This window comes from Gopherus flavomarginatus, chromosome 9 (assembly GCF_025201925.1).
Source record: "Gopherus flavomarginatus isolate rGopFla2 chromosome 9, rGopFla2.mat.asm, whole genome shotgun sequence".
In the NCBI taxonomy this organism is placed as follows: Eukaryota; Metazoa; Chordata; order Testudines; family Testudinidae; genus Gopherus; species Gopherus flavomarginatus.
Window position 1 is genome coordinate 57,712,682 of NC_066625.1, and position 16,162 is coordinate 57,728,843.

Genomic DNA, 16,162 nt, shown 5'->3' on the forward strand with positions numbered 1-16,162 from the left:
GATCATACACAATGAGATTTTGACACACACTCCAGAGGGAAGGGAGGAACATGCATCTGATGGAATCACTCCTTTAATAAAAACAGAATTAGAGGTGGTGAGAGAAGATAGTAGACCTGAAAGTTTGATCTCTGTTTAGGACACTCACAAATGACCAATGTTTGACTTACCCTTTGATTTATCTGCTAAGGTATCACCTCTAGATTCCAGACACTAATTTGTAAGCAATTCCCAGTTCCTGTTCAGAGGTGTGAAACTCTTTTTATTTTGTAGCAGTTGCAAGATTTTGTGGTGGCCTAGAGACAATAATTAGCCACTTCTTCCCCTGGAGTTGGTAGGTCATCCCAGCTGCTATAGATCAGAACAAATAAGGAAGTTATCAGCCTTGTAAATTTCAGTTCCACTAAAGCTGCTGGGGGAAGAGGTTGATCCCCGCCCCTTGAGTCAGTCTGGGAAATGGGGTAATACAATTTACCAGCCAGTGGAAATGTCCAATAAAACAAACAAACAAAAAAAACCCTCTCTCCCTCTGTCCTGTTAGCAGCAGGACTGTTAAATAACAAATCAATCCTTTTTGGTTCCTTAACACATTAACAGTTGTCTTTAGCCTGATTCTTTGTTGATTTAGAGCTGTCTTCAGCACTCCCTTTGCCTACATCCAGTGCTTCGAGATTGAGGTCTATCACATACACAGTCATGGTGTTTAGGCCACTAAACACCCAGCCACCCTAATGTGAACCTTGAATTTTTTTAGACACACACACACACACACACACACACACACACACACACACACACACACACACACACACACACACACACACACACACACACACACACACACACACACACACACAGGTTTGCCTGTCCTGGGACACGGCCCCACATGCATGTCTGTAAAGCTGGGCCATTGCAGTACTTTCAAGGGAGCCAGAACATCTGGCGAGGGCTGTCTTGACTCAGTGATGCTGCCAAGCACGTTTGTGTGGCCAGACCAGGAGCAGTGCAGCATGTGCAGCTTCCTTCGCCAGCAGGTGGTGACAGGTCAGCAAAGATTTGTGACTTCAGGGTAGCCATTCTGTGTCTCCAGGTAGTTTCTTGCTTGCCTCTGTAAGGGCTACCACATTTTACTGAAGGCTGAAAATCTGAGGAGCCCTTTCCCTCTCTGGTGCTTAAAGCTGCAGCGCTTTCAAAGAATCTCTTGTTCCTTCCCCTTCCAGGCAAAACCAAAATTCTGTATCTAGGTCAAGCAAAACAGCTGCTCGTAAACCACTACATTTGCCTTTGCACTCTGTGATGTCCCTGGCATGCTGGATTAGTGACATGGTACTTGAGACAATTAATCCTGCCATTGTCTGGTAATCAGAGTAGTTTCACCAAGGGGTGCTCTCAAACTTCTCACTCTCAGCTTCCAGGAATTTGATGTTTTGGACCGTAAGCTGTCCTGTCTTTGACACACGTGGAGACTTTCCCCAGTTGGGTGACAGAGAATCTGTTGGAAGTACAAGTTCCCAAGGCAGCTGTAGCATCTCTCTCCTTAGCTGCTTTCTGGAAGGTGTCACAAATGAAACCTAGTCTCTTTGGATTCCCCTAGGAAGTGGATGTGTAGTAGAAGCAGTTTATTGGTCTTCCAGGAGCAGATTTATAAAATATCACCTCCAAGACTGCAACCCCACCTTTGTATCTTCACTTCCAACCAGCAGAACTTGCATAGAGGAGGGAGTTGGCTTTGTATTGTCCAAGTATTGTTAACAGTCTGCCTTGTGTGCATTTACCCCATTTTGGACCCGGATGGTGCAGACACCGTACTCTCATTCTAGATCAGTGGTTCCCAAACTTTAACAACCTGTGAACCCCTTTCACTAAAATGACAAGTCTCACAAACCCCCTCCTCAAAATGTATATTTCCAGGGATTTTCTCCCTTACCTGAGTATAAATTATAAAAACAGTGATCTTGGAAATATAAAATTTGTTTTTAGACATGCTTATTACACACTTTATTATTAATTATCATTATAGTATTTTTATTACATTATGAAAATGGCAACACTCTTCTAAGATCTTACTTTCATAGCTCATGTCACTTTGAATAAGCCTGTTATAAGACAAGGCTCCTATGTTTCATGCTGTTTCACATTTGATACTCCTTGATGAAGGTACTTAAGAAGCCAACTCAAAGAGTTCCTCCTACACAAGCATTCAGGTCTTGAGCAGTCCAGGCAAACAATGCACGTTAGAACAAAGCTTAAACTTGTTCTTCCTAATAATTTAAAAAACAATACTAGCCCCCTATTTACTTTAAAAAACAGCAAAAAATATCCACTTCCCTTTCCATTTCTTGTAAGAAGTTTTGAAGTTTCAATCTTCTCAGTCTGATAGATATGCTTGCTCTGATCTGCTTAGCTCTTGGAAGTCCCTACGGACAGCTCTGTCTGCCATTAGGGAATTTTTTCCCAAGAATCCCCTGTAACATTTTGCGAACCCCAGTTTGGGAACCACTGTTCTAGATTAATTCATCAACACTGCTGCTGTACGTCTGATGTGCACCGTGTAATCTGCTGAAGAGCAGATTCGATACGAGCTGTGGCTTCACTCTTCCCTTCCCTGAGCTCTCCTACTGAGAGGTGAACAAGAGAAGTTTGTTCTTGCTTTGAGTCCAGTAGCTTGGTGCATTGTTCAAGGATCTCCTATATAAAGATGCTACTGTTCATCTGTCGACATCCTTACAAGGCCCCCATCAGTGCAGTATTTGGGTGCCTGTTTCTGCCCAAGTTGCATAACCTCGCTACCTGTTTACACAACATGGGCATCTCTCGCCATCTTTAATGTCGAGAAGGTAGGAGTTTGATTTCAGGTTTTGGATGAGGACAAAATGGAGACTTGATTACATGCCAGGCGCCTGCTCGTGATGAGGCTGAACATGATGATGACGTTGTCTTTTGGATTTGAGGTGTTAGCCTCTGCTACAGGTTGCTGAGCTCTACTGTCTAAGAGAGGAAGCTCATCCTGGGCTCATGTAATTCTGATCTCTTCCCCACCTCTGGCCCCCACCCATAGGGCTGCCTGCCGGAGGTGAATTCTCACTGAGCAATACCCTCCATGCAGCCTGCATGTAGCTCAGAGGTTGTGGGGAAGATTTGTTGAAGGGCCAGAGAAGGCCAAGCCTGACTGCTGCTGCTTGGCAGGCCACTAGCCTTTTCTCCCAAGCCTTGGTTCCCGGAGGGTGTACATGGCAGCCCTGTGTGCCCTTGGCCACTAATCTCTTGTTTTTCTGTTAGGCTCCACCCAGAGGTAATGGATTGCAGAGGGCAAACTCGAGAGGTTCTGGACTCCTGGAACCTGAATCTTGCTGTTTCTCCACCACAGGCAGGTTGGGGAAATACCCTTGTCTCCAGGGTTCCCTATGTAGTTCTGTAATAACCTTAGTCCCAGATTTGGACCTTAGCGTCCAAAATATGGGGGTTAGCATGAAAACCTCCAAGCTTAGTTACCAGCTTGGACCTGGTACCTGCTGCCACCACCCAAAATTTAGAGTGTTTTGGGGCACTCTGGTCCCCCTGAAAAACCTTCCCTGGGGACCCCAAGACCCAAATCCCTTGAGTCTCACAACAAAGGGAAATAATCCTTTTTCCCTTCCCCTCTCCAGGTGCTCCTGGAGAGATACACAGACACAAGCTCTGTGAATCCAAACAGAGTGAATCTCCCTCTCTGTTCCCAATCCTGGAAACAAAAAGTACTTTCCTATTCCCCCAGAGGGAATGCAAAAATCAGGCTAGCGATCCAACACACAAATCTCCCCTTGATTTCTTCCTCCCACCAATTCCCTGGTGAGTACAGACTCAATTTCCCTGAAGTAAAGAAAAACTCCAACAGGTCTTAAAAGAAAGCTTTATATAAAAAGAAAGAAAAAATAAGTAGAAATGTTCTCTCTGTATTAAGATGATACAACACAGGGTCAATTGCTTAAAAGAATATTGAATAAACAGCCTTATTCAAAAAGAATACAAATCAAAGCACTCCAGCACTTATATTTATGCAAATACCAAAGAAAAGAAACCATATAACTTACTATCTGATCTCTTTGTCCTTACACTTGGAAACAGAAGACTAGAAAAAAGAAACTACTTCTCCAAAGCTCAGAGAAAGCAGGCAGCCAGAAACACAAAGACAAAGACACTCAAATCCCTCCACCCAAAGTTGAAAAAATCCGGTTTCCTGATTGGTCCTCTGGTCAGGTGCTTCAGGTGAAAGAGACATTAACCCTTAGCTATCTGTTTATGACAAGTTCCCCAAGAAGTCACTGGTGATCAGTGTGTGTCCCTAATAGCCCAATTCAGGAGCTGGAGCTTCCATCCTCTTCCCCTCTGTGGAGGAGGATAAGATGGAAAAATCCTAGACGTACAAAAAGGGAGCCCTAGAGGTGAGTGAGTCTGACCACTCATTTGTTCTGTATGATGCAAACGGAGCTCAAAGGCCTTGCTTGGTTGGCAGGTGTATGAGTGAGGCCTGTGGAGCCAAAAAAAAGGCTCCTGCCCTTGAGATCAGAGCTGGGGTAGATCTTGGTGAGAGCGAGACCCCTCCCTTCTGGAAATCCACAAGGCAGTAACCTGGGCATCCTTCTGCTTTCTCACAGGTGTCTGCAAGTGCTCTCTTGCCTATATGGCAGGAGTCAGCAACCTACGGCACACGTGCCAAAGGTGGCACACAAGCCGATTTTGGATGGCACCTGGGGCAGGCTGAGTCCTGCTGCCAGTCCCACTCAGCACCTGCTGCTGGCCTGGGGGAAGGAACCCCAGGCTGGCAGTGGGCTGTGATCCCGGCTGGCAGGAGCCAGCAGCCGAAACCCCAGAGTGGGGTGAGCTTAGCACTCAGCCTGCCACTGCTCTCAAGTTCCTGCTGCTGGTCCCTTGCCAGCTGGGGTCCTGCCGCCGGTCTCACTCAGCGCCCACTGCCGGCCTGGGTGAAGGAACCCCAGGCTGGCAGTGAGCTGAGACCCCGGCTGGCAGGAGCTGGTGGCTAAAACCCCAGAGGGGGGTGGGTGGAGATGCTCAGCCCACCACCGAAACTCCAGAGCTCGGCGGGCTGACCTGGTCAGCCCGTCGCCGCTCTGGGGTTCTGGCTGGTGGCCCCTTGTGAGCTGGGGTCCCCGCTGCAGCCCCACTCACCTTGCTTCTGGTGGGAGTTCTAGCGCAGGCCTCCTGCCAGACAGGGTCCAGGCCTCCGGCCCTGCTCAGCCCTACCAGCCACCAGCTCCACTCACCTCAGTTGCCAATCTGGGGTTCCAGTCGGTTAACAACTGATCACTCAGAAGCCTGTCTGCAGCTTAAAGTATCCAAATACATGCCACCAGCAAGGAAAAGCAAGGGCGAGGATCACACTAAATTGATAAGATCTGCATTTTATTTTAATTTTAAATAAAGCTTCTGAAACATTTAGAAAACCTTGTTTACTTTACATATAACAATAGTTTGGTTATATATTATAGACTTAGAGAAAGACCTTCTAAAAAACATTAAAATGCATTATCGGCACACAGGGCCGGCTCCAGGCACCAACTCAGCAAGCAGGTGCTCGAGGCGGCCACTCCGGAGCGGGGTGGCACGTTCAGGTATTTGGTGGCAATTCGGTGGAGGGTCCCTCACTCCCACTTGGTGCGAAGGACCTCCTGCTGAATTGCTGCAGAGCGCGATCGCGATTGCGACTTTTTTTCTTTTGGTTGGGGCAGCAAAACCCCTGGATCCGGCCCTGCTGGCATGCGAAGCCTTAAATTAGAGTGTCTACATGAAGACTGGGCACACCACTGCTGAAAGGTTGCCGACCCCTGCTATATGGGGACATCCACTGGCAGCCTGCCCATTACTCCTGGGATGGCTCCCTCTGCTGGACTGTTGCAGCATTGCATCCTGACCCAAGTTTGGTCTGAGCATCTCCAGTGAGTATGCGCCCATCTAGGCTACGTCAGCTGCCCTTTTACACCCCACCGTCCATAGGCTTCCCTCATCCACACAGCAGTGTGGTGCAGCCCATATGATTAGCCTGCCTGTGTGAGCAGAGCATCGAAGTAGCTAGAGCTGCAGGAAAAGCTACACCTGAATTTCTCTCCATCTGAATCTTTGTTTGCAAAGAAGGAAATGAGTTTGCAACATGCACTTGTCTTTAAAAAGCAACCAACTGCATTGGTTGTAAATAGGGAGGGACGGGGCATCAGGAAATGTGGTGAGAGGAATCTACTGTGGGTGTGGATCTTTGCAAGTCTCTATCTGGGGAGTGAACAGGTGCAACAGAATATATAAGCCTGATTTTGTATGATGTTTCCTTCCCCTTCGCTAGGCTCGAGTATGGAACAGCAATTGCTGTGAGGATAGGCCCTGAGAACCCAACACCCATCCCACAGCTGCTGGGCCCAGTAATTTTAGGGACTGACTCTCCACCCAGCTCCTAGTTGCTCACTAGGCAGAACCCAGCCAGGTGCTGAGCAGGTATCCCAGGCCTGGTGCTTAAATACCTGTAGAGGCTGCAGTCAGCCCAAGAAGGGTGGGCAGGGGTTGGCGTAGAGTCTCCGGCTGAACTGCAGGCTGCAAGCAGAGCCAGTGTCACTTCTCACAGCGCCAATCCACAGAGCAAGAGAGGACTAAGGCTGCTGCAGCCAGAATTTCCTTCACTCTGGCTGCAGAGCCTGGGCTCGCCCAACATGTGACCCTGGCTGTCAGAAAACTCCCCAGCTCCCTTTAAAAACCGATTCTCCCCTCCCCCCATCACTGGCGAGGACTAACTACGGGGGTCAGCTCTTGCTTAGGAAGGGGGAGTTTGAGCTCTTTACATTGGCTCTGTAGTGAAGCGAGCTCCTAACCAGCAAGGTCACTAATAATAGCAAGAGGCAAGAGTTTATTTGAACTGAACAAATTCTTTAAAAGAGGCAGGGTGGGGAGTAAACAGAAGCCTAAATTGCAACAGGTAGCATGTAAGTGGGAAAGTGGAAGTGCTGAGATGGCTTATGAAGAGCAAGTAACTGAAGGGATATAGACAAACACTAAAAACACTTTATGGAGATCAGAAGCCTGTGAGCAATTAAAGATGACAAGGACATTGCTGAGAAGCTAATATATTTGTATGTTCATCTTCTGCCTTTATCACAGAGGCTGTTGGCAAGAGATCTGTCCCAGACCGGTTCTCTTCTAGTAAGAGAGGTACCATCAGGGCTTGAGAGAGCAGCAGAGGCAGTCCCAGACCAAGCTGATAATTTACAAAGTAACCCCCACTCCCACTTCTTCGAGCTGGACTTCATCCTGCTCTTAGTAGTATAAAGGCGCTACTGTCAGTCAACGCCTAACCCCACTCCTTGACCCCTTAAACCCTGCCCACCTATCACCAGAAGTCCTGCCCCATGTGACCCCTCTAAGAGCTCCTCTCACTTCCCTCTACCAATCAGGATGGGTTTCGCCCCCATAGGACCACCCTGAGAGGAGATTTAACCAATCAGGGGGAGTTCAGGGCAGGGTGACCCATTTGGAAGTGGTTCTTGTGACCCCTCTGAGAACTCCTTCCACCACCCACTACCAATCAGGTGGGGTTTAGGCTGTTGGGGACCACCCCCGAGAGGAGATTTGACCAACGAGGAGGAAGTCCGGGGTGGGCTGATCCATCTGGAAGTGGTTCGTGTGAGCCCTCTAAGAACTCCTCCCATTGCCCTCTATCAATTGTGGTGGGTTTTGGCCACATAGGTCCACCCCAAGAGCAGATCTGACCAAAATAGGGCAGGTTCTGGGACTGGGTGAACTGCCCAGAAAAGAGTGGTGTGACCCCTCGAAGAACTCCTCCCAGTGCCCTCTGCCAATCAGAGCACAGAACCATCACCCCATAAGTCCCAGTGTCAGGCAGAAGAGGCCATCTGTTACCAAGAACCTGTGTTTTAGAAATTGCAGAAAGATGGACTCCTTCACCACCCCCATGAGAACTTCGGACTTTGTTTTAGCCCCGAGGGTCTTCGGCCATCCATGGAGAAAGCGCTACATCAGCGACAGTTCCGAGGAGGAGGTGGGAGTGACCAAGGATACGCCATTGATGGATACGCCGGGACCCAAACCGAAACCCGAAACCCAACTGCCTGTGAGACACCCCGCCGGAGGAGGAAGGTGAGGTGAATGAAAAAGACATCGCACAGGTAAATGAATGATTAAGAAGTGATGGAGGATGATGGGATGTAATGGGTTAGGAACCAGGGGTTGTGTGAATCTGAAAAACAAGCAGTGGGAACTTGTTTCTTGTCTGAAAATCTCTCAACAGCTTTCTAGAGGCCCCGGACAGCATTGCATCAAATAGCAAAGATGAACCGGGCCCACCTTGTTTTTGCACCACGCCAATACAAATTGTTGAAGAGGACTCCAAAGATGACAGCTATCAGTTTAAGATGAGGCGTGGCATGGAGCTATCTGAGCCAGTGCCACATTGTAAGCGTAAAAAAGTCATGCGGACTATTGTACAGACTGCTGTTTATGCTGTCCTTAAACACTGCCTTAGGGAAAAGCTTTTTGAAGATTGTGAGGGCTGTGTCATAGATGCGCCAGCCCAATGGCACCATGACTGTGTGACTTGGACTTCAGTGGATATAAACTGCAAGCTCCGGGGCCTGTGTCCTGAGCTGTGTTTGGAAAGCTTATTAAACACTGTTATTGCAATAGGTTGTGCTATGCAATGTTTGTGCCCGACCCAAGAACATTTAGTGCAAGGGATGGCCTTGTTAAATGCTGTGCAATTCAGTGGCGACTCTGACCATGTTTTAAAGAAAATGACCAAACTGGAAGATGTGCTTACAGCATTATATTAACCGTCTAGTTACAGAAACCTGCTAAAGAAAAAGACTATTTGTAAGAAATCTACAAGGATTAAGTTAGAGAATGGTGAGGGTAGCAGTAAATTAAAAAAAAATACCAAACCAAAACACACATTGAAAAGGACTTTGTGATTATCTGTGTTTCTGTTAGAAGGTCTCTGGCCCTTAAGTGAGCTAAAAGTTTTTAATGAAGCATCTTAGTTTGTTTTCAAGGAGCTTTATGTCTTTTAAATAAAAAATAAATTGTTTGTGAGAACGTAGCTCTTGTGTTTTTGTGTAAAAGAGAACCATTTACAGCAAACACCTGAAATGTATGTTGTGGGAGGGAAAAATCCTAAAAATGTGTTTACAATAAAACAAAAAGCAAAAGAACCCCCAAACAAGCAAAAACCAAACCAAACCAAACCAAAACAATCAAGCAAAAAATAAAAAAACAGAGATGGTTCAGACATGTGTTTGAGTACAATAGAGCTGACTTATTCTGTTGAACTGAATGGTTTTAACCACATCCCCACTGAATTAGCCAAGGTGACTGATTACTCACCCTTGTACTCATAGGGTTAAATTTGATGGGTGTGCACCCATGGTAAGGGGGGTGGGTGGGTGAGGATGATGAGTTCTGATTAATATGAAATGAAAGAAAATCTCAGGAATTGGCAGATGCTATTGGACAGTTTAAATATAACCCCTGGAGTTGGTAGAACGCTATTGGACAGTTTAAATATAACCCCTGGAGTTGGTAGAACGCTATTGGACAGTTTAAATATGGCCCAGGAGCTGGTGGAATGTTATGGGTCATTCTTTCTAGAAACCCCCCCACCTCAAACCTTAAGCATGAAAGAAACGTGTTTAAAAAAAACAAGCCCCAAGACATTCATTGATATCTGCAAAGGTCCCCCACTTGGAAATGTTTAATACTGTAAGAAGGCCCTACAGAAAAACATATTTTAACTGAAAGAAAAAAAAGCCCAGTTGTGCAGAGAATTTGAGTCCCCCACCGCAGATCGCAAAAGGGAATGCGAGAGGAGGGCTGCCTAAAGTCATTAAGTATCTATTATTTCAGAGCTGTGGTGATTAAATTAACCTGCTAACTACTATTTTGAGATGTGTTTGAAACAAAGAGTTAGGACGGTATAAAAACCTCAGGTATTTTGGAGACTGTCTTTTTTAACAGAAACTCTCTTGAATTGCTGCTGGACTGTAAGAGGAGGAGCTTTGTTCCCTGTTTTTAACTCTGAAGATATATATTATATAATGCCACTCTTTGGCCATGCTGTCTTATTAAAGGTGCCTCTCTTTATTGCAGTGTGATCTGTTTAGCACGGAACCAGTAACTTGAAGCTGCATTTCACAACTAGGCCAAGGTAAAAAAACATTTTTCACTATAGTTATGCTTAATACTGTTAAATTAAAAAACAAAAACAAACAAACAAACAGAAAAACCACTTCAGGTATTACACAGGTTGTATAGGGATTTGGAGGTAATACTAACTAACATTTTTGCTTGTTCTTTAACCTGAAGGCCCAAACAAACATGAGGGGAAGCAGAACAACCATGTGCCTTTTAAACGCATGTGGGTTTATTAAAAAGCATTTGGTTGCAAACTTGGTTTGGTGTGTTTATAAAGCTGCTGTTTTTGTGTGTGAGAGAGGGGTCTGTGCAAGACATAGGTGTGGGGTTTTTAAAAGTATTTGGTTGCAAACTTGGTTTGGTGGGTTTATAAAGCTGCTGGGGTTTTGTGTATGTGTATGTTTGTGCGATAGGGGGTCTGTGCATTACATAGGTGTGACGGTTTGGATCACAGAAACCCCCTGGGAGGTGCCACCTGATGTGCTCAGACTACTTCTAGCCCTGCTTTCTCTGCCAGCTCAGGACTCCAGCACCCTGTCTTGCTGAGCCAGACACTCCCGTCTGCTCCAACAAAGACCCAGGGTCTGAATTACTTGCCCCAAAGCTGCAGGTTTACCTGAAAGCAGCTCACAGAAGTGTTCCTGTCTTTAACACTCAGCTGCCCAACTCTCAATGGAGTCCAAACCCAAATAAATCAGTGTTACCCTGTATAAAGCTTACACAGGGTAAACTCAAAAATTGTTTGCCCTCCATAACACTGATAGAGAGAGATGCACAGTTGTTTGCTCTCCCAGGTATTAATACAGTCTCTGAGTTAATTAATAAGTTAAAAGTGATTTTATTAAATACAGAAAGTAGGATTTAAGTGGTTCCAAGTAGTAACAGACACAACAAAGTAAGTCACCAAGCAAAATAAAATAAAATGCGCAAATCTATGTCTAAACAAACTGAATACAGATAAGATCCTCACCAGTTCCAGAATGCTCCCTTTTACAGACTAATCTCCTTTTAGCCTGGTCCAGCAATCACTCACACCCCTTGCACACTGTCCTTTGTTCCAGTTTCTTTCAAGTATCCTGGGGGGTGGAGAGACTCTCTCTTTAGCCAGCTGAAGACAAAATGGAGGGGTCTCCTAGGGGTTTAAATAGACTTTCTCTTTTGGGCAGAGATCCCCTTCCTCACTCCTATGCAAAGTCCAGCTCCAAGATGGAGTTTTGGAGTCACCTGGGCAAGTCACATGTCCATGCATGACTCACAGTTTTTACAGGTAGCATCCATTGTTTACATGCTACCTTGAACGTCCTCAAGTAGACTTCTTATGTGGCTTGGAGCATTCCAAGATCCATTGTCCTTTAAGAGTTTCTTGATTGGGTACTTAATTTCAATACTCCTTTCTCCAGGAACTGACCAAATGCTCTACTATGGTTATTTAGAAATCTAGCCAGTACACAGCCAATGTTCATAACATTCATAACTTTGAATACAAAAATGGTACATGCATACAAATAGGATTAAAAAGACTACCTCAGAGCCCATGCAGGCCATCACATTTACAAATAATGGTCCTCACTCTGCCAGGCACCCTCCCAAACTTAATTCCCCTATCTCCAACAACTCTGGGCAGCGCCAACCCAAGGAGACCCTTAGGAACATGATTTGGAAGGAGCTGGTGAATTTAGGGGAGCATATGGGAAAATATGATCACCAGCCCCTCAGCATCCTGATTAATGCTTTGTCTCAGGTCATGTGGAAAAGGGAGACCCACCTCTAAACAGGTTCAGCTCAACGAGTATGAGGGAGAAAGTGTCTCCCATGGTTTGTCTCTTGGGAGTGGCGATTTCCCTGTTAGAAAAGCCATCCCAATCTCCCAGTGTTTGTCTGTGAACAGTCATGTGGTCTGTGACAAGGGGAAGGGAAGGTCAAACTGTTTGTCTAGTCAGAAAAGCAGTTTAACTGCTGGGGGAGAAAATATCTCCAATCTTCTGTCTGTGGAGCAGGCAGAAAGTACCTCTCAGTTTAGGCTGATGGAGGATTTGTCAGTTGTGCCAGATGTGGTTCTGGACTCAACTAAAACCCAGGAAGGAAGTGTTCCTAAGCCTGTGTCTGTTGGGGGTAATGACTTGCCTATAGAGGGAGCTACCCCAATCTCCAAACATTTGTCTGGGAACAAAGGGGAGGGAATTCCAAACGTTGTGAATGTTAAGAAATGGCAGTTTATCTGTTGGGGAAGAGTTTGTCTCCAATCTTCTGTCTGAGGAGCAGACAGAATGTGCCTCTCGGCTTATGCTGATTAAGGATATGTCAGTTGTCTCAGAAGTCGTTCTGGACTCAAGTGAAACCCAGAAAGATGTTTCTGTAGAGCAACCCCTAACTAAAAAGGGAAAGGACAAAATTTCTGGGGAAAATGAATTGTTGCCTAAAAGTGCCCCTGAAGGAATAAAACCTCATGCTAGTTTTGCAAGCAGTTTGCTGCAACTGAAGGGTGTGGAAGTGAGTTACCTAAGTTAGCTCAGAATGAATCATTGCCTGTAGCAAGCAACAGTGTAGGTGCTGAGAAATTTGGTTCAGTTTCTAGCTGCCAAAGTTTCTCAACTGTGTATAAATCCACTAACTTTATTTTAGAAAGATCCAGGATGGAAGCCATCCCTACTAAAACCAACATTGCCTCTGTTACTGCTAAGCAGCTCTTTACACACACCTGGGATGGCCACTGCTCTATTGTGAATCTGGCCAGCCCCAGTGTTTGTCAGGTAGAAATCCTAAATGGGAAAAATGAAAAATCCTGGCGAAAATGGTTTCATTCTTCACGGCTCAAAGACTGGAAGAATAAACCATCTGACCTGCAAGACTGTCTTCTCCATCCTGTTGGCCACCCTTCTTGGCCAGCAAGAAGGAACGGCTTTGAGCCATTGGAAAATACGCATCGAGTGGGCTGGTCAGTGCCTACTCCGATGTTAAGACAAGAAAAGGCCAGAAAAGTCCTTCACCCTGCAATATTGGTCCCAGATTCTCCCAGTATATACGGGGGGAGTGTGGGAAGTTTCTCTCTCTTCTCTGCCCCCTCACAGGTCCCCTACACGAGCCTTGGCATCATTGTCATTTGAACTCAGACACTTCCGTTATCTGGACATGAACTGCAGCTGTCTCTGATCATGCCAGCAGGCAACAATATCACACGGTTCCTCGGAAACTGGGAACCGCTGAACTGGACTTTAGCTGGACATGACTTGATTCAGCAAGGTCCCCCAGACTGGGTAGTTCCATTAAAGGGCACACATTGTGACAAGCTCATGCTAGCAATTTGGTTTATATTCTGTGGGTGTATTCCTGTTTTGGGGGATTTCATGAGCCCAGTTTGTACAGAGTGGAATTGGGCCAATAACAAAAAAACAGTTTTAAATTTCGACCCTCTAATTACAAACCTTGCTTCCCTCTGACATTTAAGAGGCCCAGTTTCAGGACCCCATGTGTTGAAATTCGATCAACAAAAACATTTGGTTCTTCAATCTCAGATTTCTCCGAAGGAGGTTCAAATCCACTTAGAGGGCATGAATATCTCTCACATTGATGGGAACTAGCCATAAGGGTTGGGATGAATGGATAACCTGGGGATAAGTCTCACTGTTCCTTTGATGTTATCCAGGAAGGGGGTCTGTTATTGTCTATGTTGTAAAGCGTGTGTGTGTAAGGACAAGATGTAATATTGTGTTGATTAATGGACATTGAATCCAACCCACAGTGCCTTACGTTAATTGCTGTTTCTGTAATGTAACCAACATTGTTAGCTGTGATATTAAGTTTACTGTGCCTATATGGACTGTACAACATTTAAATGCCGATCTTGAGCTCTACAAGGAGGTTTCCCCCATTTCACTGGGAATGGGTCTCATTGCCATGAAGGTAAGAACACAGGCCATCACTCCTGGTGGGAGACTTTTCTTGGGTGGAGCCCCAGTGCAACAGGTCTTTTGAATCTCATGCTTCACCCCATTGTGGTGATCACTGGTTTCCAAATTATACAAGCGATTGGTCTGGTTCTGCTGATTTGTTGGATACAACGACTGATGCGGCAGCTGCAGTGGATGGAAGATCAGAGCCGGTACCACGGCGTAAGGCTGTGATGGGGATACTCGCTCAGCGCAAGCACCCCATCAACGGGGGGACTAGATACCAGTCAGCTCTGTGTTCTTGGGGAACCAGGGTGCAGTATCCAGCCTGACTCATGAAAGACACACACACCCCTCCACCAACCTCTGCTTAAACCAAAACCCACCAGAGGAAAAAACTTGCAGAGAGCAGTGAAGGGCAGATGGGAGACACACCTAGACTCCTCCTGACAAAGGTGACAAGATTAAGACATCTCCATGAGCATACAGAATGAAGAACAGAGACAACTCCCCTAGCCTCATCTGCATGAAAGATGGGACAGGGAGACATCTCAATTTGCATGCAGATTGGAGAACAGAGAACCACACTGAATTCTGGGACCAGAAAAAGCAAGGAAGCACTGCATCATGGGAATCTCTGCTCCAGATGTTAAAGAACCTATGCCTGCCCACACCCAGCTCAGCAGTCATCAGACCAATTCTAGTAAGGAATCCTTGACTGATGTCCAAAATACTGAAGCAGCCTAGCTGCATTGTGAGCTCCCTGGAAGAAAACATCACTCATAGCCAAGAGTGATCAGCTCCTATTGTCTAGCCCAGGGGTTGGCAACCTGTTAGAAGTGGTATATTGAGTCTTCATTTATTCACTCTCTAATTTAAGGTTTTGCATGCCAGTAATACGTCTTAACATTTTTAGAAAATCTCTTTCTATAAATCTATAATATATAACTAAATTATTGTTGTATGTAAAGTAAATAAGGTTTTAAAAATGTTTAAGAAACTTCATTTAAAATTAAATTAAAATGCAGAGCCCCCCGGACCGGTGGCCAGGACATGGGCACTGTGAGTGCCACTGAAAATCAGCTCACTTGCTGCCTTTGGCATGAGTGCCATAATTTGCCTACCCCTGGTCTAGCCCAAAGAAAACCCTTGAATCATCAGTTTACCTAGAAACAAATCTAGTGTTCTCCCTTGAATCATTGTATTTTCTCAACAAAAATCCCTACTCACCCTCCAGCAAGTGTTCTGATGCATAGACCCAAGCTCTGCATCAGTTCCATTGGGACTCCATCTCCTGACTGATCGTGCTGGGGGCTCTGCCTGTCTCCTGCCCTCAGGACCCTGAACTACCATCATCACCTGGGAACCCCCACCAGTTTCAAGCTTCAGGGAGTGGTGAGATCCCCTTCTCTCTCTTTCGTTCTCTCTCTGTTTTCCTCTCTACCTTAGGTATTAACCTTTATTTATGTATGTTATGCTGGTTTAGGCATCCTTGTGTAGTGATCTCTATTAGTCAATAAATAACTTTTATGGTTAAGCTGGTTGCTTCTCTCTCTTGCTGAACTTTACTCTTTTATGTTATTAGCTTCCCCCATTTATTCTACAGCAATGCTTTTTTAACCTAAGCTAAAGATACCTGCAGCGTCCAAAATACTGTGGGGTTTGCTCATCAAGTAGGTTACCACCAGTACAATTGTGATGTGAGAGTGGGGATAGGGATGTGCTGAATCTGGGACACATAAGGGTAACAGTTTGAAAGTGCTGCTTGACCCAGTTAATGGAGCCCTGGGGCATAGAAGGAGAGGCAGCTTGAAAGTGCTGCTTCATCCAGCCCTAGATTCTCTCCATCCAACTCCATTTCTTGGTGTTGTCCGGCTGTGTCTTTGTAAAACAGGCCGGCAGAAAATTGCGTGGCGAGAGTGTCATCGCTGTAATTGAGCACTGATTCTAGAAAGGCCCTATAAGGGTAACAGCTGCTGCTTTAGCTTATGAGGTAGTCTCTCAGCGTGATATCCAACTGACTGAAAATAGAAGCCACAGGGTAATTCACCAGGCCCACCGCGGCGTCCTTGGTGAGTTCAGTTCCGTCTCCT

General features: G+C 45.8%; 1 protein-coding gene across 1 annotated transcript in view; it reads right to left on the bottom strand.

Moving 5' to 3' along the window:
* Positions 1-262: 262 nt before the first annotated feature.
* The window catches only part of LOC127057837 (maestro heat-like repeat-containing protein family member 1), a 49,912-nt gene continuing 34,012 nt past the window's right edge, over positions 263-16,162 (bottom strand). Inside the window, exon 40 of the mRNA XM_050966974.1 lies at positions 263-351. Coding sequence (XP_050822931.1) covers positions 263-351 — 89 coding nt within the window. The remainder of the gene's footprint in view (positions 352-16,162) is intronic.